Consider the following 25,731-nt stretch of genomic DNA (forward strand, 5'->3'; position numbering starts at 1 on the left):
CCATGTATGGCTAGCTTTAGTAGCAGTGCAGATCTCCTGCCAATGTCCTTTTGACTATATCATGTTACCAACTTTGTTTTAACAGTTCATTTTTAAAAGTGTGAATTTTTAAAGTATGTACTCTATTGAACTAAGTGTTCCACTTTAATGGACTGTAGTATGGACAGCGAGTAGGACCTTTAATACCTACCTATCACATAAAGCTTTTCACCACAGCAAAAATAAGTTGGTCAGTTCCTTACAGTTTTCTTTCCCCATTGTGATCCCCTCTTGTGATTCATAGAGCCATTAATAGAATTAACAATTTACAGGAAAGTGTTCAATTAGATTTGCTATGCTTAAAATTCCCTTTGAATTTTAGCTGTTCATAGTTTTTCTGTTTGTGCTGATGAGACTGAGCTGTTTTACTCTCTACATTTTTGTGGGCAGAGTTTCAGTTACACAGATCTTGAAAGCAAGCTGCTCCTCTGGAAATTGAAATACCTGTGGCATTACTTTGACCTGTTTGTCATTCGTTTTCTCCCAATGTTTACTCCTTGTTCTGCTTATCAAGCTGTTTTTCTACAGATGTATTAATGCACCTCTTTCCTTTTCTTTTTCACTTTCTTTAGAAAGAACGGAAATTGTTGCAGAATAAAAGACTGGATTTAGACGCTGCAAAGACCCGTCTGAAAAAAGCCAGGGTTGCAGAAGCCAGGGCTTCAGTAAGTAGATGGCTTGACAAATGACTGGAAAAAAACATCACTCTTTCTCCCTGTGGTTAACCTGCCTGAATAGCTGACATGTACTCTTTGTGGTAAACAATTGGAAGGTCCCAGATTCAAGCTGCATAAACTCAGTTCTTTGTTAGCTTTATGTTGTTAAAAAGGCCTATTCTGACTCAATTTATAGCAGATTCAGATAACACCAGAATTGCATACAGTGCAGAAACTGCTCATTGTATATTTGCCTATTTTCCAATTTATTTGTGTATTTTAAAATCACATTTTTATTTTAATTTCTGGCTAGTTGAGTAAGGCATTGCAAAGAGCAGCAATGTGCAGTAACTAAAGCAACTTCTTAGAATGTAGTTTATTATAGTCCTATAAATTGCTGACTTAGTAAATAAGTATTATATTTTTAAAGCTTTGTTGAGTCTGGTATTTCCACTGCACTGAAATGCAGCTACTTTCACTTTCTAATTGTTGCTCAGTGAATTGGTGACATGCTAGAGATTATTGCAGGGAGTACATTAAAGCGGAGTTCCACTCACCCTGTCAAAAAATAAGCTACAAAAACTGCTGACTTTTAAAAAACAGCCACTTAACTGTCCCTCGGTCCCACGGTGTGTCCCTTGCAGCTCGTTTCACCGGCCGTCCTGTATTCCTGGAGGCCGGCATCTTCAATGTGGGCACCTGGCTGTGACTGCTTGTGGCTTCACAGCCGGGTACCCATTCGCATGTGTGAGTAGCGCTGCGCTTCACGAATGGCCTGTAGTCTTCTGGGACCTGTCATGTGTCCCAAAAGACTACAGGGAGGGAGGACACCCTCGATCGGACCGGACGTGGGAGCAGGTACCTGTCAAATTCGGGTTCCCGCTCCCCCCACGTCCCCCAAAGGTGCCAATCCTTAATGGGGAGCGGGGGAGCAGTCCTTAAAGCAGAACTTCCCCTTTTGGGTGGAGCTCCGCTTCAACATTTCCTGAATGAGGCACAGCAAAAGAAAAAACAAACAAACTGGTGTTTTAACAATTCCTGACTAAAACTTGAAAAAAGGCTTTAGATATACTTTTACGGGTTTGGGGACTGAGCAAACACTAAAAGACCAACAGCAGTAATAAGTATTTCCCCTACAGACTCTGCTCCTGGCCTCTGGTCCTCCTCGCCACTCCACAGCGTAGACACAAATGATTGGGGCAAACCAAGCATTCATATTTATGCTTCAAGCTGTGTACACAGGCATCTAGACATAGTTGGATTATACAACCACATCAAACTGTTATCTGATGTCTTAGAATGTTTTCAGAATCTGCAGTACTATTTATTTAGGGCTTATTCCCACTGCCGTATTGTTTGGCTTCTACCCACATAGGAGGCTCAGGTGTTCCAGGCAGGCAGCCTGTTAGAATCGATGACCGGTGGATTGCTGCACACATTCCAAGGGCATTTCCAGCTGTATAGCCATGCATCGGTCCCGCATTGATGTACACTCGGGGATGCGCTTGGAGATCCACGTAGGTCTGCCTGTCACTGATTTTTTAACAGGCTGCCTGTACATGGCTACACGACACTCCTGTTCTGGCATAGATGGCCCTTTGCATGGTACACCCGTGTCAATGAGGCCTTGCTGTGAAGTCACTTCAGTGAACATAGCTTTCTTTTGGAGCAGATACTGACTAATATGCATAATGTAAATGTGAAACATTCCAAAGTTTGCAAAAAAAACTGCATTCCAGAAAAGGGACTACCATACCCTCTTTTACCTATGTACATGTCTCCAAAGCTTCTTGTGTTTGCGCAGGTAACCCCCAAACTCAAGTTTACATTTTCCAAAAGTTTTGTTCTGCCCTGGCATCCTACACGGTAATGAGGGCCTCTTGCATTGCTCTTGCATTGCTTTATGGGGTGCTAGTGGTTAATAAAGCTCTAAGCGGGCCAAATATTCTAAGATACTGTATGTGCAACAGGGATGTGAGGGCGCTGGAGTAGCTCAGAAGCTTTCATAAAGACAAAGATCCATACAGGCAATTTATAGTCTCTGCTTTGCTGACTTGTTTTAATGTTAACATTAGTACAGGCTTATTTTAACTTTATGGTTGCTAAGTGAAATCTGCTATACTGATCAACCTACAGTAGTTGCTAAGTGCTTATAACAGTTAGTGTTTATAATTATATATTATCTAGTTTACGATGTGTATTTCCTATAGCCATCTAAATTTGAAGATCTAGCACCCTTCTTACTAATAATTGTCTGTACATAGCTGCCATTTCTTCGGTCAGCCTTTCACCTTGATGGTCAAGCAGTGAAATATTTTTTGTGTACTTTACAGGGAGTTTGACTCCTCAGAAACACGTAATTGCAGTGTAATTTTCACTGCAATCTTATAACTGAACATACATTTTGTCTTTCCCTGCTTGGCTTGTGAACCTTGTCTTTTGTAAGTAGGTTAGACAACTGAAGAATACACCATTAAAATGACATTATATTCATGAAACCTGATTAAAGAACACCTATAACGTTTTAAATACTTTTTGTGAACAAAATGAAATCTAAAAAATCTTTTGTGAACAAAACCCTGCTACTAGATCCTTCCAGTGTTGCTCACATGATCAGTTTTCAAAATAGACTCCGATACATCAGAGGATGAGTGTTCAGGCAGAGCTGCCGATTGACTGGCTGTGCCTAGGCATCAGCCAAGCAGTAATACCTTTACAAGTACCGGACAGGAACTGTAATACCAGATGTTTCCAGTAGGTGGCCCTGTAAGTTGGAGATCTCAGTTTTGATAAAACCTACAATGGCAGAAGGTGAAAAAATAAGGCCATTTTGCATGAAAAACTGAAATCCTCTTTTCAATCATTGTACCAAATGTGGAGGAGTCTCCAATTCTCTTTAAAGTACAGCTTAACTCTAGGGAAATGGAAATAGAAATCACCCTTGCCATGTGGCTTCCACGCTGCAAGAGGTAAATGTCCATTTCTGCCAAGGGTGCCAACGGTAGCTGGTGCTCTCCTCTTCTCTGACGTTTTGGGTTGTGGGCGGGTGGGACACCCCTCAATGGTGTCATTATTACAGTGCAGGACAGCTGGTCATGGAGAGTAGGAGCTTGAAGGAGCAAGGGATAAAGCAAGTATTTTTAAGGGTGTTCTGGGAGAAAATGGGCATTTAACCCTTGCAGTTCAAGGGGAGCCTACTGCAGGGGTAGCGTTTTCTTTCCCTGGAGTTGAGCTTTAAAAAAAATAAATAAATAAATAAAAAACAGCTGGGTGAATTCTCTTCTTTGTTTGCATTGTCCTTGGCCACATGACATGTATTAAGAGAAATGCTATATAATTACAATCCATACAGTAGCTATTGGTGTTAAGTGCTATGACCAGAACAGGTGTTCCTAAACTGTGTTGAACGGAAATAGAAGCTTTCACTTAGTGGGGATATAGATCCTCATGTTAAATTGAGCCATATACAAGATACTGAACAGAGAGTAGAAAGTGCAGTGAAGTGATCTTAATTTAGTTTTGAACTAAAAGCTGGGTGATTTTGAAATGACAACATTGCAATCTGTGGAAGTTAATTAAAGCTTTCTAGCTTAGTTTTGTGATGTGGCATTTTATAAAGCCTCTCTGCAGCTTGTGCATTAAACAGATCTTTCCTCTCTGCCTGTTGACAGTTTATTTTTGTCTTTGTATGTGTGCACTTAAGCAATTAAACGCAGCTGAGCCTGAACGGGATGCCAGCTTTATGGTAAATTTGTCTTACATGCTCGGCGTGTTGCATGTAAAGTGGCTGAAGGTTCGTTGGCCTCCCATTCTCACCTCATTTTAATGTACCGTGGTTTCTCTTGCATTGTGAAAATATTCTACTTTGTTCTTTCTGCTCTGGAACAGTAGCCTTTGATAATTGGTTGTATTTTTTGTTGTATCATTCTGACTGGGAAATTTAAATAACCAATATTTATTTATATTCTGTGCCATTCCGGCAGTTTATTGATAACAGAATCTACTGAGCAGAGTTTTACAGAATTGAAGGATTCCTAAAGCTAAAACACAAGTGGGGCTTATTTATTAAAACACTTCAGTATTTAGTAGTTACGTTCATTTGTTACTGTTAGTTTGTAATGTCTTGGTAAATAAAAGTATCTTTGTAAAAGAATACAAAAAAAATTAACACTTTGCTTCGCTAATGCTATCATTTTACAAGGGAAGTTAGACGTATAAATATAAAACATTCCTTTGATACAGAGCCTCTTGAATAACTAGAATGTCATCTTCAATGCTGAATAAACATACAAAAACATCATAAGGTGTGGCATAATAGAGCTCCCATTAATCCTTTCACCATCTTCTTAGTTGAAATAAAGTTAGGAGGAGAGATTGACATGTCACTACTACATGATGCCAATACCAGGCGGTCATTGGATTTAACTGGTAGGCTTGGATAAGGCCATTTACCTGTTTACTTGGCAGCTATGGATGAAGCTTGACCCCCGGTTCACATCTATGCAGCGGTGCGGGCCGCGTTTTGCAAGGGCACGAGAGCCCATTCATTTGAATGGACTCCCATGCCTGTGCTCGTGACACGCAGGGAAGATGTCCCTGCACTTCTTTGGAAAACGCAGCCCACACGGGAACCCCGGTTCCCAGTACGGTTGCATTTTCCAGTGCGGGCAGCGTGCCAGTAGAACTAATGGCACCCGCCGGTCTGCATTTTTCTGTGCGGGTAGTGCAGCTGCACGGATGCTCGTGCGGATCCACAGCTGCACCACCCTCACAGATGTGAACCTAGCCTTATGGTAAGAGTGGATCAAAGGCACTAGTATCACTCTGAGGTATACACACTTACTGCTTAGAAGATTGAGGATCAAGATTGAGGGAAAACAGAACAGGATCAGCAACCATTTTGTTGTAATGCCATCTGGCTGGTGGGCCTAAAGGCCAGGGAATACCAAAAAATAAAAACTAAAAGGCTGCAACATATACACATACAATCTGTATGATTGGTGCATTTTATTCCCTGCTGAAAGTTCCATTTTAGGTGAAACCTTTGATGCTGGGGAAAGTATTTTACTGCCCAGTAATCACAATTCCTACAGGTTGCCTCTTTCCAACCTGAAAAGACTTGGAGCCTAGTAGAGAAAAAGCGTGACTTATGTTGCCCTCATATATACAGCAAATATTTAGAGACTTTAAAAGTGGTAATAAACAAGCAAGTATCTCTGCGGAAAATTGCCGCATTCCTCACTTATGGTGAACTGCATGAAACTTTCCTTTTGTATCTGTAGGGAGATTTTTCAACAAATGGCAAAGACATTTTATAAGATGAGCGCCAGCAACTGCCAGCAACACATCCTGATTTATAACTAGTGATGCTTGAAATTAAAACCAGTGCTTGTCTTGCAGTCTGTTTATGACCAGCCTTAAATATCATGTTCTTTAAAACATTTGGAGCTTCTGTTAGGTGTGTGCTTTTAGTGGTTTGTAATAAAGGTCAACTTGTGTTTTAGGTTTAGTCACCCTGTAAGTATATTTTGTTTTCTCCACAGCAAGAGAATACACAACTGATATTCATTTTTATAGATAATATATGTGCAGTCTGTTCATATTGTTACAGGTTTGTAATGTTTGTATTGTGATAGATGTCTTAAAATTAGTACACTGAATTTATTTTAATTAATTTGGCTTATAGTGCAAAGAGCAGTAGTGAGACTCAACAACAGCCAGTCAGAGGTCAGTTTGAGCTTTTTTTGTAAGATAATGCTAATATCTTAATGTTGCAGCAGCATTATTTGATTTGAGCACCAACATATTTTTTAATCATACATTACAGAACAGAATGAGTATTTAAGTACATTGGCTTATGCTGCTGCCTTCAGAAGTTTGCAGCCCAGTATTACCCCTCCCACCCCCCGCATGGCTCAGTTTTTTTTCTAGTGTCCTAGGAGAACAAATGTCTTCTCTCTTCTGAGAGAAGAAACGCCTTTTCTCCAGTCTGATCTGGCCTTAAGTACCATCATGGGTCAATTTTCAGTTTTTATTTTTTTGCCTCCCCATCTATAGTATAAGGTCTCGTTCTCCTTGTTCTTCATGTACATTCGCAGTGAAACCATGGGAAATTAGCCTGGTGTTCATGGCTCTTTAAAGACCACCCTTTGAACCGATTGGTGATCCTCCTTGGTCTATCCTTATTCACAAGATTGCCTTTCTCATCACCATGAGATGAGTTTCTGAATTGTCAGCCTATTGCTAGGTGGATTTTATCATTCAAGCTTATGACCTCAAGGGCAAGGTTTCCCCTTTCCTGGCTAAAGCTGACTCAACTAGATCAGTTGGTGCTCCGAGGACTTTTCAGCATCAGGCATCTTTTTCTCAGATTTGCAGGGCTTCCACCTGGTCTTCTGTCCATACGTTTGTTAAATTTTACCGGGTGGAGGTTTAGGCCTTCAGTTGTAAGGTTTTTCAGGTGGCTCTGTTGAACCACCTCTGTTAACCTGTTGGCTTTTGTGAGCCTATTGGCTTTTCATGCTCTGTTACCCATCCCTTAGTTGGACTGCTTTTGGATGTCAAAATGTGCCTGAATACTCATCCTGTGTCCCATAATGTATGGTTGAGGAAAATTAGGATTTTTAACTTACCATAAAATCCTTTTCTTGGACACAAGTCCCTCCTCTCTGTTTAAGATTAACTACTACTGCTTGCTAACAAAATTGAGGCATGCTGGGAGTGGGAGAGATTATACCAAACTGGATTTACAGCTTTGTTTAGCCAGTGTTCAATCCCCTGAAGGGAGCAGCATAACCCAATGTACCTGAATACTCCTGCTGTGTCCCATAATGTACTCCAAGAAATAGATTTTTCCTTAAGTCTAAAATCCTATTATACTATAATCCGTTTCCAATTCCCTCCTAGAAACTAATTGACTTTTTTCTTTCCTGTTGCTAGGGCAGGTTAGAGCACGTAAGGGATACACTGACTGGTTGCTAAGAGAAAAAGACTGATGTTATTCAGACACTTCATACAAGAGGTCTTGAATGTCTAAACATTCTGTACTCTAAGTACTTAGTTTAATAAATAGACCAGGCTAATCAAGTGCTTACATTTAGATTCCAGCACTAACGACAGTATAATGAGACTCTTATTCTCCCATATGAGCTTACCATGGAACCTAAACAAGTACTGTTCTATATAATCTCTTTGCTTTGGTTATTTGCACATGAATATCTTTAAATATACTGTAAACTCATCTTGAAAGAAATCTTTTACTATCCTAATCTTCTCACAAAAGCTTGTCGTATGCATGTGATGAGGTAAATGGGGATAGTAAGAACCCAAACAACAAGTATTAGAATTTATATGACTTAGATTTATTATTTTGTTATTCTTTTGACCATTTAAGGAAGGGGGGGGGGAGTAATTTAAAAGAGAAGTATGGGATTTTTATTATATTTAATTTTTTTAAACTCATGCTTACCTAGGTGGATGCAGCATCGATCTGATGCTGCTTTGGTCCCACACTGGCTCTAAGTTTGAGAACGGAGCGATCTAATACCACTGATTGCTCAGTTCTCTCACCTCTCTTAGCAGCTGCTGGCTCTGACTTTCAGCAGCCTGAGCCAGGTGCTGATCTAGGCTCCTGGATGGATCCTGACCATATGGTTGCAATCTTTCCCCAGCTTGCACCGCCTCTGTGACATCAGCCAACAGCAGGCTTTAGCCTGCTGTCAGCTGAAAACAGGTCACGGGTGCAGAATGAACTGCACTCCTGGGATCCATAGGAGAAGCTTTGGCTTTACTTCTTAAAAAAAAAAAAGTATGATATTATTCATCTTCTTTAGGGATCTGCCACTTTCCCCTTTGGACATATGCCACTGAACCTCTGCTGGTTGTTGATGGGCAGTTAGTCTGAATGCCAGCTGAACTATAGTTTCCCCCTATTCCCTCTCATGCTGCAATGGTGTACTTATCTGTTCTTATCGATGTAGTTGATGTTTATAAGCGTCTTTGTATTTTTCCACAGCCTACAAAAAGATCAGTTCGTGTTGTTGGGTAAATTTGGACATGTGGAGTTCATAGTGATCTCTCGACAATCAGATGTTCAGTGGTTTTGTGCATTGTACTGCCTTTCAATTAGTTTGAAAGCAGAAGTCCTGCCAACTTTTTGAGTTAAACTACCACAGCTTTGCATATCCTAACCTATGTGATCCTAACCCAGTCACAAAATGTAAACCTAACACCAAGCCTATCCTACCTATGCCTTAGCCAAACCCTAAAGTGAAACTCCAGCTAAACATTTTCTTTAGTTTTGCTTTGAGTGGGGAAGGATTATAGATTAAGTCTGATTTTAATTGCTTTCAGTACCTCTGTTGAGTAAGTATCCTCACATCCTGCGTGGTCATCAGAGAGGAATTCCTCCCCAACAAGGGCACAGACCGCAATTAAAACTGGAGAGGTTCTCACCCTTCCCCACTGTTCCAGACTGTTTTGGATGGAGATTCACATAAACCCTATCCTGTTGAGGAAATGTCCTAGTCATATACCTCTCTGTCCTATGTGTTTTTGTGGGGATGGGGTCAAATAATTATTGAATACCATCTGCATTTTTATACATCTAGATTGTGGAAAAGCAAATTCCTTGGAAACTATATGGAATAGCGTGGAGTAGTGTCTTCCTTGGCATGTAGATAATTGTAATTTGTTTGTTGTATTTTAATGCTCATCAGATGTGGACTGAGGAGGTGACAAGGGTGAGTACGTGTCAGAGGTGACCACATGTGATAACTGTTTTTTACACCAGTACCACTGTGAAAATAAGAATCAAATTGCTTTCTATCAACCTAAAGTCTGATTATGAAGACCTATCAGAAGCCACTTGCTTGTCATTTTTGCCTGAAATTTCTTGAAAACCTCGCCATGATAATCTGCATGATCTGTTTGTAGTTCATAACAGTACTTTTGAGGCAAAACTTTGTTTAACTTTTGAGAAAGTGGTAGGGGTTAGAAACACTTGTCTTTTTATTGCTACCTTTGTCTCTGTTAGGGGGAATCTCACTAATTACAGTCCTGATCACCAATGTCACCAGTAATGAAAATGAAGGTAAATCCACAATTCGGAGTTGTCACCAGAACAGAAAGAGGGGAACTCTTCCAATGAGGACACTTGTTCCTGTGACAACTGTCTAAGAAGGTATTTCCCTCACTTTGGAAGGATGTCGTTTCCCTTCATGTTGAGTCTACAGGACAGAGAAAGTCCACTATCATTCAGCATTCAGAGAGTGAAGCGAAATTTTGCTAAGGATATACATATGGCAAAAAACTGTGGTTTTAACTCTCCTACTCTATACAAAATGGAATAAAAGTTTTGGCTTTAGATATACTTTAACTGGTCAACCATTTTAAAATTAATGGAAAGAAAGTGTCTGCCCTTATGGGGGGCACCAGAGGCTGCCTACTATTAGCCTTATTTTGCAGGAAACCCTGCTGTGTTGAAATCTCTGAAACTGCTTTTACTTTGGAGCTTAGGGTTTCACATAAAGTGTTCACATTTAGCAGAAACCTGCCTATGCAGTTAGGGGAAGGGGTGTCTGTGGATAATAACAACTGTGTGTCTTTGACTAAAGTTGCATAATACCCTTGCTACAGGAGTAGGCCATTTATGTACCTCATGAAGCCTGACTGGAATACTTCCAGGATGTTGCTAGGATGTTACTAAGTGAGGCCTAGCCATTTCTGCTCACCGCCACAATCACAGGAGTGAGCTCCTTCTTTGAATCAAACCCCCTCACATGCCTTTTCTCTCCCCTGATGCAGTAGCTCTGAATTCAGCATCTGAGAGCTCACTCCTGTTATGGTGGAGGGTGGCAGGAATGACTAGGACTCACCAAACAACGCCCTGGCAGTTTTCCAGTCAGGCTTCAAGTGGTATGTAAATGGCCTATACCTATCACAAGGGCATTATTCAACTTTAGTTAAAGCTACACAGTTTATCTACAGACACCCCTTATCTGCATAGGCAGCTTTTTGATAAAGGTGAACTATCCCTTTAAACACCAAGGTCAATTCACCTGCCCATCTCTTTCAAGAGTGGTCCTTTCTGTCCACTATGGTGCTGTTACAATGGGAAATGTCTGAGCGTGTGGGCTCATCTCAGCCCTTACTAGCAATGTGAAACCAGTATCAGAGATGCGCGTACCAGAGGCTATTCTGGCTAACGATTGTAATATCAAGTAACGTCTGTTGTTTGCTCTTAGGCATGACTTATACTTTTGAAAACTTGAATAGGTAACAGGTGTGGTATTTACTTCTGCTTACTTTACTGTTTAAAGAGATTTTTCCCTTTAAAAAGTAGAGGTCTTTAATGCTGGATCATTTTTATATCTGTGGGGTTTTTTCAGATGCATAGCAATCCACTGCTTGCAAAGATCCCTGGAGCTTACACCGTTTTTCCATCGTCAATTTTTTATTATTCTGATAAACCCTGCATATACTGTAGCTAGACATTGGAACAGCAGAAAGTTTCTACTTTAAAATAAGGGCTGAAACAATGCTTGATTTTATCCACCAGAAATGAAAGCACAGATTTGCAAGTATACAGAATTATGCCCACTGGCATGACAGCACTAGCCTTATTTTGTCTAGTTACATGGGTGTGTGTGACAGTAAAGGATCACACCCATATTACTAGACATAGTTAAATTGTTTTCTGACTATTCACCTTTTGATATCTGCTTTTTCGTTTTGTAAGGTATTGAGTAGCAATGCACAACATGAAGTTACAATTATTGAATATTTCATTATTGTTTTCTAAATGATGTGATGAGTTGGCCGTTTGCAGTATAGTTTGGTACCCTGAGAGGTGATTTTTGTAGGTTTCAGAATTTAGGGTTGCAAATTGCAATTTTGCTATAGCGTAATTGAAGAATATACGTACAATTGTAATGTTTTGAAAAGCGACCCAGGATTTGCTTTGCAAGTTTAAATTTCAAGTAGTTCACCTCTAGAGAAAGTCCACTGTCATTCAGCACATTATGTGATAGGAGAATTAACAGAGTACCTCCAACCTGCAATAAATACTGTTTTGAGCTAATTCCCATCCACTCAGACTTGAGTTTCGCTCTTACATTTTTTTTTTCCAAGTATGCAAAGAAGGGGGTGATGGTCAACATACAACCATATGAAATGAGTAAAGGGAAAGATATAGAAGTCATATGGATGGTAGCTTGGAATGCTGTCTGTCAGAAACGTACCACATAATACATGAGTTACAATCTGTCAACGGTTAATACAAAATGTAGTTTTGAGTATTGATATAAAACTGGTCACCTGCTTACTGACAATACCCCTAGTTACTGAAAGGGGGATTGGGTATAGATTTGTGTAATAAAGTAAGCTTAGGTACAACCTGTAAAGGTAAACCCAATAGAGAAAAAAAAAAAAAAAAAAAGTACTCAACTGCCAAAAATGTAAAGTGAGCAGGGTGGAGGAGGAGGATCATTAGGACAAGGCAAAGTAGACCAGGTAGGGTGGAGTGGAGAGAGGGAAGGATTTAATCCACACCCCTGAGGGATATTAAGTAGAAACAGCTTGTATATAATCAGGTGAAGCCATAAAGTCAAACCAATGGAACTTCCCTTAGCATTTGACATAACATTGAGCGCTTGTACTAGGCATAGATGATTTATGAATGGGTCATTAGAAATGGTGGGGTTTAGCTAAGATCAGTCAGAGCCAGGCTTTGTGTATAGAGCACACCCATGACCATGGGAACTTTTAAACCTGTTTTGGGGTCCATCCAATATGACTTGCTTTGGAGGTAACATCCTATACTGTAGGTGGAGAGTGTCAGCAGTGTTGTTTGACTACTTGGCCATCCTTTCAACATAAATTATCGGTGAGACACATTTGGGTAAGACTGAATTATAGGATTATTAAAGGTAATAAGGGAGAATTCTGTTTGTTCTCATTAATAAGCCCAACAGATTTCTTTTGTTAGGGTACCACAAATTAAGGGAACCGATAGTTCAAACAAATAGTTTGGTCAGGACATAGGCTTTATAGTACATGGCTAAAAAGCACACATTTACCCCCACAAGGGTTACATGCTCTTATTACTAACCATTCCTAATTTATAAAGCTATGCATTTACCTGCTCTTTTACAATGGCAAGGATTTACAGAAACTACAATTAAAACTAAGCCAAAGAGCCAAGTAGCTTACATCTTTAAAACTTGTATTTGATCAGTACTAAGTTATGTCTGGTTGCTCTGTAAAACACCTGAAGTGTGCTTTTATATATGTAAACACATCAGATTTAGTGGAATAAAAAAATGAAATGAGACTGATCTGCGTAACACAGATCATTGAGACCTTTTGTGCCCAACATGCAGCCCTGTGGTACTTGTTTTGTGGCCCTAAGAGACTCTGCCTAGGCTTCAGCTCAGCCATTGAAGAATAATATTCTTTAGACTGGATTTCAGTATTTAAGTAGTTTTGTTTAGTTTGTTTAAACTTTTCTGTGCTGTCAAAATCTTTTTTTATTTTTGTTTTTATGATGGCTCCTGTTGAGAGAAATATCAGATGTGGCACAAGTCATCTTTTAAGAGGCATATAGGGAGCAAAAACCATGTAAGCATCAATTTGTAAAGGTACTGTAAAAGCTGTGATCTCTAGCAGACACGTGTAATATTTCCAGTTTCTGACTGTCCCCCGCAGCATATTCTTGGTCTCCAATAAATTCTTTAGCGTGTTTAGTCCTGCGTGGTCTCTATCTGTTGTAGCTTATCTACAGTCTCTGACCATCTGCAGCGTCATGTCTGCAGTCTCCGAGTATTTCTTTCAGCATGCATGTACTCTCTGACCATCTCGTGTTGCATGTGTGCTGTCTTTGACAGGTTTCTGTAGTGTTACTTTCATTGTATATTATGTGCAGTCCTTTTGGTGATATCAGGGGCAGTACTTGAGGCCCTCTATATCAATGAGATTGACCACTGATGCTAGATACTCACATGCTTGAGACACTTGTTTTCAAATAACCGGACACTTGACAAAATGGTTATTCAGTTATTTTTTCAAAATCCAGACATATACTACTTTGTCAGTTCTTTCTGTAACAGAAATCTTTGCTAAAATGGTCTAGAATACTACAGATGTTTCTTGGATGGGTGTATATATATTTAATGAGGAATGGACACGATTTAGGGGTAATTCCCTTCTTTAGAGGCAAAACCTTTCTTAATCTCTGAAGGTCTTTACTGTACATTGTTGAATCCTTCTATTTTGCTTCAGTATAATATACTGCTGTAGCATTGGTTGTAAAGTCTGTTTTTCTTTTTTATAAAAATTGGAGAAAACAGATTTAGATCAATAGTGAAGTTGCTACCAATAGGAATCCGGAAACATCTTCATTATATGAGGAAAATCAACGAAAATTCTGATTGGCTAATGTGGGCGAGTCCCACTTTTCTTTTTACCCTGATCTTTTTAGTTTGTATGATTTGGTCCCTATATGTTTTATGATATGCTATCCATATACCAGCCTTTCTCAACCAGGGTGCCTTTAGGCTTCTTCATGGGTGCCTTAGCATAATGCCCAAAAATTGTATACAAGCCAGCAGGTGTAGCAATCCTGCTTTTTAGTACACAAAGCCACAGGTTTTCATTGTGCACTTTTATGACCTTCTAGCTGCAAGCATCCTAACAACCAATTACATCATCAGTTGTTAAGGAGGACGTCGGGTGCATGCACGCCATACTTGTTTGGCCCTCCCCTATCCCTCTCAGTCAGCACTGGGGTAAGATTAGCAGAGTGAGGGAGAGAAAATGACACACTGGAATACTAGTCGGTACCAGTATGCAAAGATGTATTTGCTTTGGGAGAATAAATCATCTCTAATGTTGGGTGCACTGGATGTGTGTAGAATAGTTTTTTACATTTTAGATTGGGGTGCCTTGAGAGTAGAATTTTAAAGGGTGCTGTAATGGAACCGACCCAGTCTGCGCTTGGGTACTTCCGTTATAATACCGCTTCCCCGTCCAAACACCGACCACAGACACCACAGCCGACCAAACAAGACTAGACAACACCAGTCTGTCTGAATATGGAATTCTTTATTTGAAAATAAAGAATTATGGCTTTTTATACACTCGGGGCAATCCCCCCTTCCTGCATAATGAGACATGGAGAGGCAATCTACACTTGGCAACAAGAGACACACAGGTATTCAAACTTCACATCAGCAGACAGTCCCATCAGGAGGGAGAGCTGCTGGAGACACCCCCCACTAAACTAATACACATAAAAACATATATCCCATAATAGTTTGCTCCCAAGCAAGACACACAATAGAACAATGGGATGCAACCACATGGCATTAAACAATCCACAACCTCCCACCCCAACATTAGGACAGATCACCCTGTACCCCTAACAGGCACAGGGTGACTTACACATAATAGGGATATGGGGAGCTGAGCTGGGTTCCATGGGCCCCCCACCCAAAGTGACTCCCGTCACAGGTGCCTCGAGATTATCCATAATTTTAAAGGGTGCCTTGACTGAAAAAAGATTGAGAAACACTGCCATACACAATAAGCGGTCATTTGAATGGGCTATCCTAACAGTGCGCCAATAATGCAATACCAGGACACAAAGGTCTGAATAGGCCCTCAATGTTTCTAGCTTTCCAAGCAGTCCTTTGTTTATGGATATAAGTTGCTTATGTAAATTTCTTGAAGATGTATCGATTCATCTCACAGAAATGAAGCTCATGCTTAACCGTTTTTCAGCAGAAGTTTAGTCAGTAAGGTTTTTAACAGTCCCTTTCCTGTATTGTGAAATGTGCTTGGGATAGGATGCATTGCGTGATCACAAGTGAACATTTTTTATTGTTTAATGGTCGGCAGTAGCAGCTATTTAAGTTACTTGGAAGCTGAAGCGTTAATGTGTATTTATGTGGTTCGTATATTGGCTAAATGAAGTAAGTCACTTGAAATAAAACCTCAGTTCAGCATTTCAGGGAAAGAACACAACTTAGGAGCTCTTGTGTTTACTCTTCTTGGTAAAAACTACATGTGCAAGCTGCATTTGAGTCAGTGAACTGTGGCTGGTGAAAGCAGCACATGGGTCATTACCTTCTGTGCAGACTAACAAGCGGAGCACATCCAGTAATAGAATACTGTGCACTATTGATTACTCAAGCTGACTGTCTCTGGAAATGTACACAGTGAAGGCCATTCATCATTGCTATTCTCTCTTCCCAGGCTGAACAGGAACTCCGGATAACACAAAGTGAATTTGACCGCCAAGCTGAGATTACTAGATTACTTCTAGAAGGCATAAGCAGTACACATGTAAGTTACAGACATGGACAGTGGTAATAGGTTCAAATGATCTAACCTGTTGGCTCATATAGGTTTGCAGTTGACTGTAGCTGCCCGTTTTTCAATGTAATTGATTTTGCTGACTCATATTTTCATACAATATACTACAGGATTGTTGCAGTAATAAGTATGTGGCCAAGTACTATTAAAGCTGATATCCAGCTTTTGGTGAAGTTTATATAGTTCATTTGGACCACAAGCTTGCCCAAATGAACCTTCAGTGAGAGATGCAGAGGCTGGGAGTGCTGTATAAACTGTATGTAGCTTTCACTACATACAGTGCTGTGTTCCCACAGTGTGATGGGGATTTCCCATCAATCACCTAGAACAAAACTGAGTGGGTCTGAGCTGCACTCAGCCTTTCACAGGAAGCTTAGTATTCTGTGAATGAATACAAAGCTTCCTTTGGCTGAGGCGGAGATTGCAAAGCCATCCACTTGCATCACCCTTCCGCCAATCAGAAGGAAGCTTTGCAATCATTCATAGAATACAGATCTCCCTGTAAAAAGCACAGCTCAGCCCAAGTAAATTTTGTTCCAGGTGTGGGATGGGAAGTTCCCATCCCACTGCGGGGAAGACGGCTAAGGCTACATACAGTTTATACAATGCTGCCAGCCACTGCATCTTGTAGTAAAAGTAATTGGACCACAAACTGGCCCAAAAACTATTTAAATGTCGCTAAAAGCCAGAGAGCAGCTTTAGGCTGGATTCACACTGGCGTGGATTGGAAGGTCCGGTTTGAGTGTGCATTGCAAAGTGGTTGTTCAGCGTCTCAGGAGCAGTTCAGGACAGGATTGTTATCACAGTTGTAAATTTTATTTAGCAGTTCAGGAATCGTTTGGCTTTCTGATGTAAGGCAGAACAGGATTCTTTAGCAGGCCATACATGGGTTGAATTCCGAACAATTTTGCGATCGAGAATCGAAAACTTCGTTCCTTCTGTAATCCGATGGTGCCACCAGTGATTTAGAAAATCTGTTGTTTTTCACAAATTTTCCAGCATGCCCAATAAACGAAACGGGGAAGAAGCACGAAAATCGGCCGGTGCCATTGCCCCACTAACAGCAAAAATCAGACGATTATTCTTAGGCTTGATTTTCGAATGAAAAGTTGCTCGAAAATCGACCCATGCATGGCCGGCCTTTGCTAGGTACATCTGATGAGGTGGAGAGGAAGGGGGGAGAAAACTGTGCTGAAACTCAAAGTCTGTTCACAACTGATAACATGTGCGATTCAGAAGAGTTCCCATAGAAGTCAGTGAGCCTGCATTCGCACCTAAACCAGACCTCACTGCTCAGAAAACTGACGGGACTCTTTTTTTTTTTTTTTTGCACTGAATCTGCACTCTGGCTTCACTGGACATGTGAACAGCCACAATAAAAAAGCAATATTCCTTCACATGTCAGTTGTAAAGGCATCCAATTCGCATGTGTGAACCGTTCTTGCCTGACTACATTGTGCCAAGTGTAAAGCTTGGTGGAGGGAGGGATTATGGTGTGGGGTTGTTTTTCAGGGGTTGGGCTTGGCCCCTTAGTTCCAGTGAAGGGAACTTTGAGGCATCAGCATACCAAGACTTTTTGGACAATTTCGTGCTCCCAACTTTGTGGGAACAGTTTGCGGATGGCCCCTTCCTGTCCCAACATAACTGCACAGCAGTGCACAAAGCAAGGACCATAAAGACATGGATGAGCGAGTTTGAGGTGGAGGAACTTGACTGGCCTGTACAGAGTCCTGTCCTCAACCCAATAGAACACCTTTGGGATGAAGTAGAGTGGAGACTGCGAGCCAGGCCTTCTTGTCCGACATCAGTGCCTGAGCTGACAAATGCGCTTCTGGAAGAATGGTCAAACATTCCCATAGACACATTCCTAAACCTTGTGGACAGCCTTCCCAGAAGAGTTGAAGCTGTTTATAGCTGCATAAGGTGGGCCAACTCAATATTGAACCCTATGGACTATCACTGCGGTGTAAATTAAAGTTCATGTGTGTATAAAGGCAGGCGTCCCAATACTTTTGGCAATATAGTGTATATCTTGATTCCTGCCACCTCAATCTGACTTCAAGTCTGCGAACAGCTTCTGATGAATTTCTGATTGCTTCTAATATAAATTTACTATTATGTGAATATATTATTAATGACCACTGGAATGGTTTTTGGAGAGAGTAGGTATGCATCTATATACATTTGTGCCTCCAAAGTTTGTATCTGTGACATCTGCTGTGCATTATAATATTTTCCATAAAAGTGGTGATTTGGAGTTTTTTCTGAAGTTTCCAAGTCATTATTTCATAGCCTCCAGCACCTCCCTTTGGTTTACCTGTTGTAACTTAAATAAGAGTTTTATGTTTCCACGTTGGTGCTGACATCATAAGATCTGACATCCTTTGGCTGCTACATTCTCTTGATATTCTACAGTGTGGAACTGCAGCCTTTTTCAGTGATAGGAAGGCTTTAAGTTCCTTCTGGTATAGACAGAAAAAAGTCTGTGCTATCTAAGTTCAGTTAGCAACCAACATGCATCATAGGATATACTGTTCTCAATAATTAAATCATAAAAAATGCAGCAATTTAAGCGAGAGTAAATATTGCTTTACATAGAACTTCTACTGTCCCTGTTCTAATTTGTTTCTGAATATAAATAGTGTCTAAGATGCATGTGAAAGTAAGATGAGGAACACTCACCAGAATCTTGGACCCCACAGTGTTACAGAAATCAGTTCTCAGTGTTAAGTCCATAAAAGATGTATGAATGTTGTTCATCATAGCTTGGTGTAACTTCAGAGTTACAGCCAGCTCACCCTTTACCCACTGCAGATAAGGGTGCCCCTTTATCCTCCTCAATAGGCTGCATTTATACCATGTACTCATTATAAATAATGGTATTCCAACAGGGAATAGACAACACTCATTGCTATGTACTTGCCTGTAATTAGATCGAATCCATGTGCATGTGAGTGCACTTTCAATACCTTTTTAAACATCCAGTCATCTTCTGGGGTTGAGGGATCAGCACAGCCCCTGATGACATATATTATGTCGAAACATGTCAGGCAAGCTGGATTTATAGATACTAAACAATGCTTTTGTGGTTTTAGTTTTTCTTTTTTGATGGTTATCGGCATACAATCATTTGTAATTTGTAAAACTTCAAACAGATTTTATAAAAAAAATAAATAAAATTTGTAAACCACACAAAGAATGGTTTGGTGTATGGTACAAGCTCTATCTGAACGGTATTCACACTGTTAGGCCTCCTTTTAACTTTTGACACTGGATTTTTGATGGTATTAGAAACACACTCAAGCACATGGAGTCGGTCTAATTAGAGGCAAGTACACAACAGTGTGTGGCATCTATTCCCTGCTGATCTTCTCTCTCTCTAATGGGTACAGGGTATAACCAGGTCCATGTAGAAGGATAAAGCAGCATCCTTATCTGTAGTGGGTACAAGACAAGCCAACTGTAACTCTGAACTTGCAGTGGATGACAAAGACAAGTCTATACAAGATTTATGATTGAGACCTGACCTCTGTAAAATTGTGGATTCTAAGCTTCAGCTGAGTGTTCACTATCTTACTTCCATGGCTTCTGATGTGATACATGTGAAGTGGATGACAGTTGCAACACTTTAACTTTATGTTTGGAACTGGGACATTATACATTTTTATGTTAGGCGATATTTATTTGCTTTATAAGCCCGCATTTTAATGATTTTGGCTTATCCTGGTTTAAAATAAAAGCTTCACAATTATTAAAGTGTAACTCAAGTCAGAACTTTTCTTTGTCTTGGTTAAAGTGGGAAGGGTTGGCTTTTTATTTAAAATACCATTCTCTGGATCTTCACTTCCTGTCCTGATGACAGGAGCTCAAGTAGATTTGCTTAGAATTAGTCCTTGAAGTTTGCTGGGAAACAAGCAGACCTGAAGGTGATCTCCTGGGTTCTCCGCGGCTCACAACTGGAGATGGTGATGATGTTGAGGTTAGCAGGAGGAACCGTTGAGAGCTGTGGAGAACCTAGGAGACATTCTCAAAAGTGTTAATTTCCCCAGAGGACTTTGGGGGAACCAGTGCTCGTGAACAGAATGGTCTTCAGCAGCTCTTGCAGCAGGAAAAGTGAGGTGTAGTGTGTTTTGTTTTTTTTTTTTTTTTTAAGTTCAAGTTAGTGCTTGCTTAAAACTACTGCCAGTGTAACAGGTTTGCTTTAATGATCCTGGAAGGTGAAATTTACCTTCACAGTCTTGCTCTAAAAATCCAGTTAGTGAAGGTTCCATTTTTAATCTTTCCCTGGCTTGTTGGCTGAGAGATTTTCCGACATGCAGCCAAACAACATCAGCAGGGGAAGAGAAATTTAGCAGAACATGTTCTTTCAAGGTGTAGTAATTCATATATGCGTAATGAAGCACTAGGTATTAATTTCATTTGGATTTAATTTATTCCAAAGGCACATCATCTGCGTTGTCTGAATGACTTTGTGGAAGCCCAGATGACCTATTTTGCACAGTGTTATCAGTATATGCTGGACCTTCAGAAGCAACTTGGCAGGTAAGAAATGGCATTTTTTTTGGTTGTACTTTAGAAAAGGGGCAGGTTAGATACTTTGAATGTGTGTAAAGTCATTTAAATGCAGGAGATTTTGTTCTGGGAAATGTAAAGTTCATCTTTGTTTCATTTTCTTCTGCATTTAAATGAAACAGATGCAGGAGGCTAAAGTGAATGAAGGCTAACTGAGTGCAAGTGCACCTGGGAGAATCGATGCGATCTTTAAATGCAAAGCGTGGACACACCAAATATCAATTTGATTCAGGTTTTTCTCTGTTTATGCACCTTGTAGCCTAACTGATATATAAAAAATACTATTATGATTTTTGAAAGTGCCTAAAACATTTGCACAGCACTGTCATATGTGCAGCCTAGCAGCAACAAATGAGAGCTAACATGCTAATTAAATTTAAAGAAAACTTTTTATTTCTCTTTTTCTATCTTAGTTTAGTTCCAGTGATTATCACTGGCCTCTGTGGTTGTATGCAAGTATATCATGGCTGGTAGGAGGGGCCTGCAGGGTGCTATGTAGTTTTTTTCCTAAGGGCCAATTCCCACTGACTTTTTCTAAAATATATGGAAAATGGATATACATTTTCATCCATTTTAGTCGTGCGCTGATGTTCGTTGACATTTATTTTGACGTCCAATGACATGCATTTTAGTGCACGTTAAAGTGTACTTTTTCTTTTTTTTTTCCAGTCCGCAAACGTGCAGATAACGAAAAACCCGTAAGTGTTCACAAAAAATGTGCAAGGTCAAAATACCACATGAAAAAGTGCACTTAGGGGTGTGCTTTGTCCTTCCCCTGAAGGGGATGGACCACTACCCTGATCCCCCGGGGCACAAAGCTCCTGACAGGGACAAGGTTCCCATTTGCTCCTCTTGGCCAAAAGGCCTGGTGGACCACCGTTCCTTGTGTCCAGCCGAAGCCAGACACCCAGTACTTGGTCAGGGGGCTCTCCCGAAGAGAAAACCCCCTAGGGACGGGAGGAAAGGACCAAAAGGCCACACATCCTCCCCCTAGACTTCAGGGCAGGCCCGAGGACCCACACCCTCCATCCTGTGAGGAAAACACACACATAAGTAAAGAAAAAGTGACAAAACATGGGAGGTGCAATAAATTAAATAAAAAATAAAAAAGTGGTCGTGCCAAATAGTGCACAGACCAGGCCCTGAGGCCTGTAGCAAAAATTGCCCTGGTCCTAGCCAAAAAGCCTGTTCCTAAGGGCGCTGTGCAGGAAATGTGGAAACACAGTGACCATGTGCCATTTTCACACAGTGGGGTCCCACACCCAGGTGCTACTAGTGGCACCCCTGAGGCGACTACTCAGGGGGCACTGGTTGGCGGACTTTCTGCCTTCCCGACCCCTGGCCAGACAAGGTAGATCCGTCTAAATCAGGAGGTACTGGGTCCCTCTGACGTTCCAAAGGGGAATTACTCCCGAGCCCCAGCTTCTACTCGCGGGCACCACGGTTTCTGTTCCCCCCCGTAATAGCCATCAGGACCCTCATCATACCAGCAGGGGTACTATACAAACAGTCATCCTCACAAGTTTAGAATGACCGTGGAGCACCCCTACTGAACACTGATAAGAACAGATGCTACACTTGATCTTCGCCAAAAGGCCGAGAAGCACGTTAAAGCGTACTACATTTTCACAGGGTAGCCTGTGCATTGCGTTGACATCCGCTGCATTACACTAAACTGCATACATGTTGCATTTTGGTGCAACGCAGTATTATGGTGTGATTAGGACACATTAGAAATTGTTTTTCAGATGTCATACTGTTGATCTGTGTATTACAGCTGCGCTAAAACTTAGATCAATGCAGTGGTATAAATTGGCCCTAAAAATATTACAGCACCCTGCCCCAGTACTCTTCTCAAGAGCATTCCACTCTGATACAAACAGTAGGCTATCTCTAGGGAGGGGTTATGCAAATATCAGAACTCATTGATGGCTATCAGTCTGGAGGTGTTGGCATTCCCAGGCAAGATGCATTTGCATGAATACTGCCCTAGGTAACACCCAAGTGTGATGAGTTTCTGTGTGTTGAAAAATGATGTAAATCCAATGAATGAAAGGTGGGGCAAGTTAGTCAGTTTAGGAAGGAAAGGACTACATAATGCTGGATGTTTTCCAGGCGGGAAATGAGGTGGGCTTTGACTTGCTGAAGCTTCCATTTGTACACTGAGAAGCTCACTGTGTGCAGTGGAATCGAAGTAATCCATTAATATACAAAAAGGTGCAGCGCTAAAACACAAATAGACAAAAGTGTATATACATGTACAAACTCATGCAAAAGTATAAGGTGACACTGTGCATACAGATATACGCCACTATATTGTGGCTAATAGGACGTGAGGAAGGATTGTTGTATCCAAAGGTAAGTCCAGCGTGAGGATGTGAACAAGATCTCAACCGATCTATGGCTCTCCAGACGACACAGACTGTGTGCACGGTGAAACAATGGGGGTACAGATTACGCACTCACCAGATGCGCAACCTTTGTGCGCTTTTCTATAACATAGAGACCTCCAATGCCTCAACTAGGGTCTGGTCAGATCTGGTCAGGTCCCCTTCTTTATCCAACACCTTGCGATCGGCCTTCTCCTTAGATGATCAACACTCTCCAAATAAACCTGGCTCCCGCAGGAGCTCAGAAAAAAACAAAGGAGGCCAATAGTGCAATATGTCTACGGGTGTATTTATTCCCACATATAGACAAAAAGTACAATGTATGGAGTAAAATAAAATAGAAGTACTGACCTGATATAAAGTTGCCGCCGGGACCCCTCGTGGTGCCGGCGGTATTAGCGTCAAACAGCTGCAGCCTGACTCTGACGCGTTTCTTATATGGTGCCTTTGGTGTACAGCTGCTGCTATTTGGAAGGCGCTCGCTTATTTATATGCTTTAGTCGAAGTAATCCATTGTCAGTCATGTGACTGAGCTGTACTATCCACTGATCATTCTCTACATTGTGCAGAGAACACCCCAACAGACACTATAGGTTCCACATCCACAACGTGTCCTTTAATGTATGAGTCATTGGGGTTGATTTCCTAATGGCACAGATCTAGAGCAACTTCAGAGGGGAAGCTCTGAAATGAAGGGAAGTTCTGCTGATTTCTATCCAATCATGTGCAAGCAAAAGTGCTGTTTTTTTATTTTCTTTGTATGTGATTGGGTATTCTTTGCAAAGAGAATCTTTACCTCATTTACTAAGCTCTGGAACAACCGCACTTGCAGTGCACAGTATGTTTGCCTTTAGTAAATTAACCCCGTTGAGTGTGTCCTGTGGATAGCAGTATGCACTCTCTGATTTAATAGCCCCCCCAAGTGTGCATATTCTGTTTACTGGATATTTTACTTTAACAGTTTTCCTGCCGCCCTATAGCAGAAATTCTTCTACTGAGCGGCAGGGGTGTGCAAAATCACATATATACACGTGATTTTGGAGTTCTGGGTAGGGGGCGTGCGTGAGCTGTGCGCGCCACCATTCACTGCCTTGGCTGTCTGAGTCCCGGCTGGTGATTACTCGCCAGCACCCGGTGGTTCCTGAGTATTACCAAGGGGGGAGAGGACTGTATGTAAACAATACAGTTCTCTCCCCTGTCAGTTCCAGCACACTACTTTGTATGGCTCTGAATAGCTGAGCCATACAAAGCAGTGTGCTTACAGTGGAAATCACAAACACCACATACTGTGAAACACCACACAGTTAACCCTTTGATCGCCCCACATATTAACCCCTTCCTGCCCAGTGCCATTAGTACAGTGTCAGTGCTTTTTATTCGCACTGATCACTGTATTGGTGTCACTGGGGATGTCAGTGATACCAGGTCAGTTCCCCCCAGTGTCAGAATGCCCGCCGCAGTCTCGCTATAAGTCGCTGATCGCCGTCATTACTAGTAAAAAAAAAAAAAAAAAAAATCCAGTATATATACCACCATTTGTAAACGCTATAACTTTCACATAAACCAATTAATTTACATGTATTGGGATTTCTTTTTTGAGCAAAGACATGTCGCAGAATACATTTGCCCTAAATTTATGACGCAATTTGATTTTTTTTTTTTTTAAATTCTCAAAATTGTCGCTGTTTTTTGTTTATAGTGCAAAAAATAAAAACCACACAGGCAATCAAGTACCATTGAAAGAAAGCTCAATTTGTGGGTAAAAAAAGGACTTAAATTTAATGTAGGTGCAACGTTGCATGACCACGCAATTGTCAGTTAAAGTAACGCAAAAAATGGCCTGGTCAGGAAGGGGGGTAAGTCCTCTGGAGGGCAAGTGGTTAACTCTAATTCTCCTTTCACACACACAGCAGGATATGATAACCCAAGAGTGCATGCTGTACAAATGTGAGTGACCTAAAAAACTATCATAATTGGACATCATGGGACTTGAATGTGTTTTCCTTCAGATTCATTATACTTCATTTGAAAAGTGATAGGCTTACAATGCAGTTAATTTCCTGTAGGCTACATGTATGCAGGCTTTTAGAGCTTATCCAGTTCCAATAAACAAAAATGTATCAACTGACCTGTCCTTAGATGTGGTGGATGCATTTGTTTTTTGTTTTTTTTTTTCAAGCTTGTTTCCATTCACTTTCATTTCGTGTTCCTGTAAATACCATTTCCAGTCTGATAGCTTTGCTCACTATGGGAACATGGTTGCCGCCCAGGCTGGACTTCAAACATGTCTGCCTCTATTCATCTCCACTACATGGTGAAGTTGAGATTAGTAGATTACAAAGGGAAGATAACATTGCTGTCCGTTCACATCAATGGAAGTGATGAGGACACTAATGTCTGGCAAGAGCAGACAGGTATTTTCTGTACTTTCTGAAAATGTTCTTGGCCCTAAATGAAAATGAATGCAGCGACTACATCTAAGGACTGGTAAACTGCAGCATATATTACATTTTTGTTTCTGGGTTCAGGTATCCTTTACTTAAGTGTGTATAGTTGAAGTGGCTCAAATTTTGGCTGATTCACCAGGTACTGGTCAAGAAACTTAAGCTTTATGGCCTATTTAAAGCTATTCGAAAAGCATTTGTTTATTAAAAATTAAAAAAAAGATGTTCTGCTTACCTGTTTTGTGCACTGATATTGCA

At 40.8% G+C, this 25,731-nt stretch overlaps 1 protein-coding gene and 1 pseudogene across 3 annotated transcripts in view; one reads left to right on the top strand and one right to left on the bottom strand.

Annotated features, from left to right (window-relative positions):
- SH3GLB1 (SH3 domain containing GRB2 like, endophilin B1) overlaps nucleotides 1-25,731 on the top strand; it is an 89,121-nt gene that overhangs the window by 53,016 nt on the left and 10,374 nt on the right. The window contains exons 5-9 of one of the 3 annotated variants that reach the window (XM_089668897.1): nucleotides 612-704; nucleotides 4,399-4,488; nucleotides 9,413-9,436; nucleotides 15,948-16,037; nucleotides 20,509-20,609. In XM_089668897.1, coding sequence (XP_089525023.1) covers nucleotides 612-704; nucleotides 4,399-4,488; nucleotides 9,413-9,436; nucleotides 15,948-16,037; nucleotides 20,509-20,609 — 398 coding nt within the window. The remainder of the gene's footprint in view (nucleotides 1-611; nucleotides 705-4,398; nucleotides 4,489-9,412; nucleotides 9,437-15,947; nucleotides 16,038-20,508; nucleotides 20,610-25,731) is intronic. The other 2 variants (XM_089668898.1, XM_089668899.1) reach the window with 2 other exon arrangements.
- Nucleotides 22,085-22,247, bottom strand: LOC149469610 (U2 spliceosomal RNA; annotated as a pseudogene).

This window comes from Staurois parvus, unplaced genomic scaffold (genome assembly GCF_062004578.1).
Source record: "Staurois parvus isolate SC_StPar_1 unplaced genomic scaffold, SC_StPar_1.0 ptg000066l, whole genome shotgun sequence".
In the NCBI taxonomy this organism is placed as follows: domain Eukaryota; kingdom Metazoa; phylum Chordata; class Amphibia; order Anura; family Ranidae; genus Staurois; species Staurois parvus.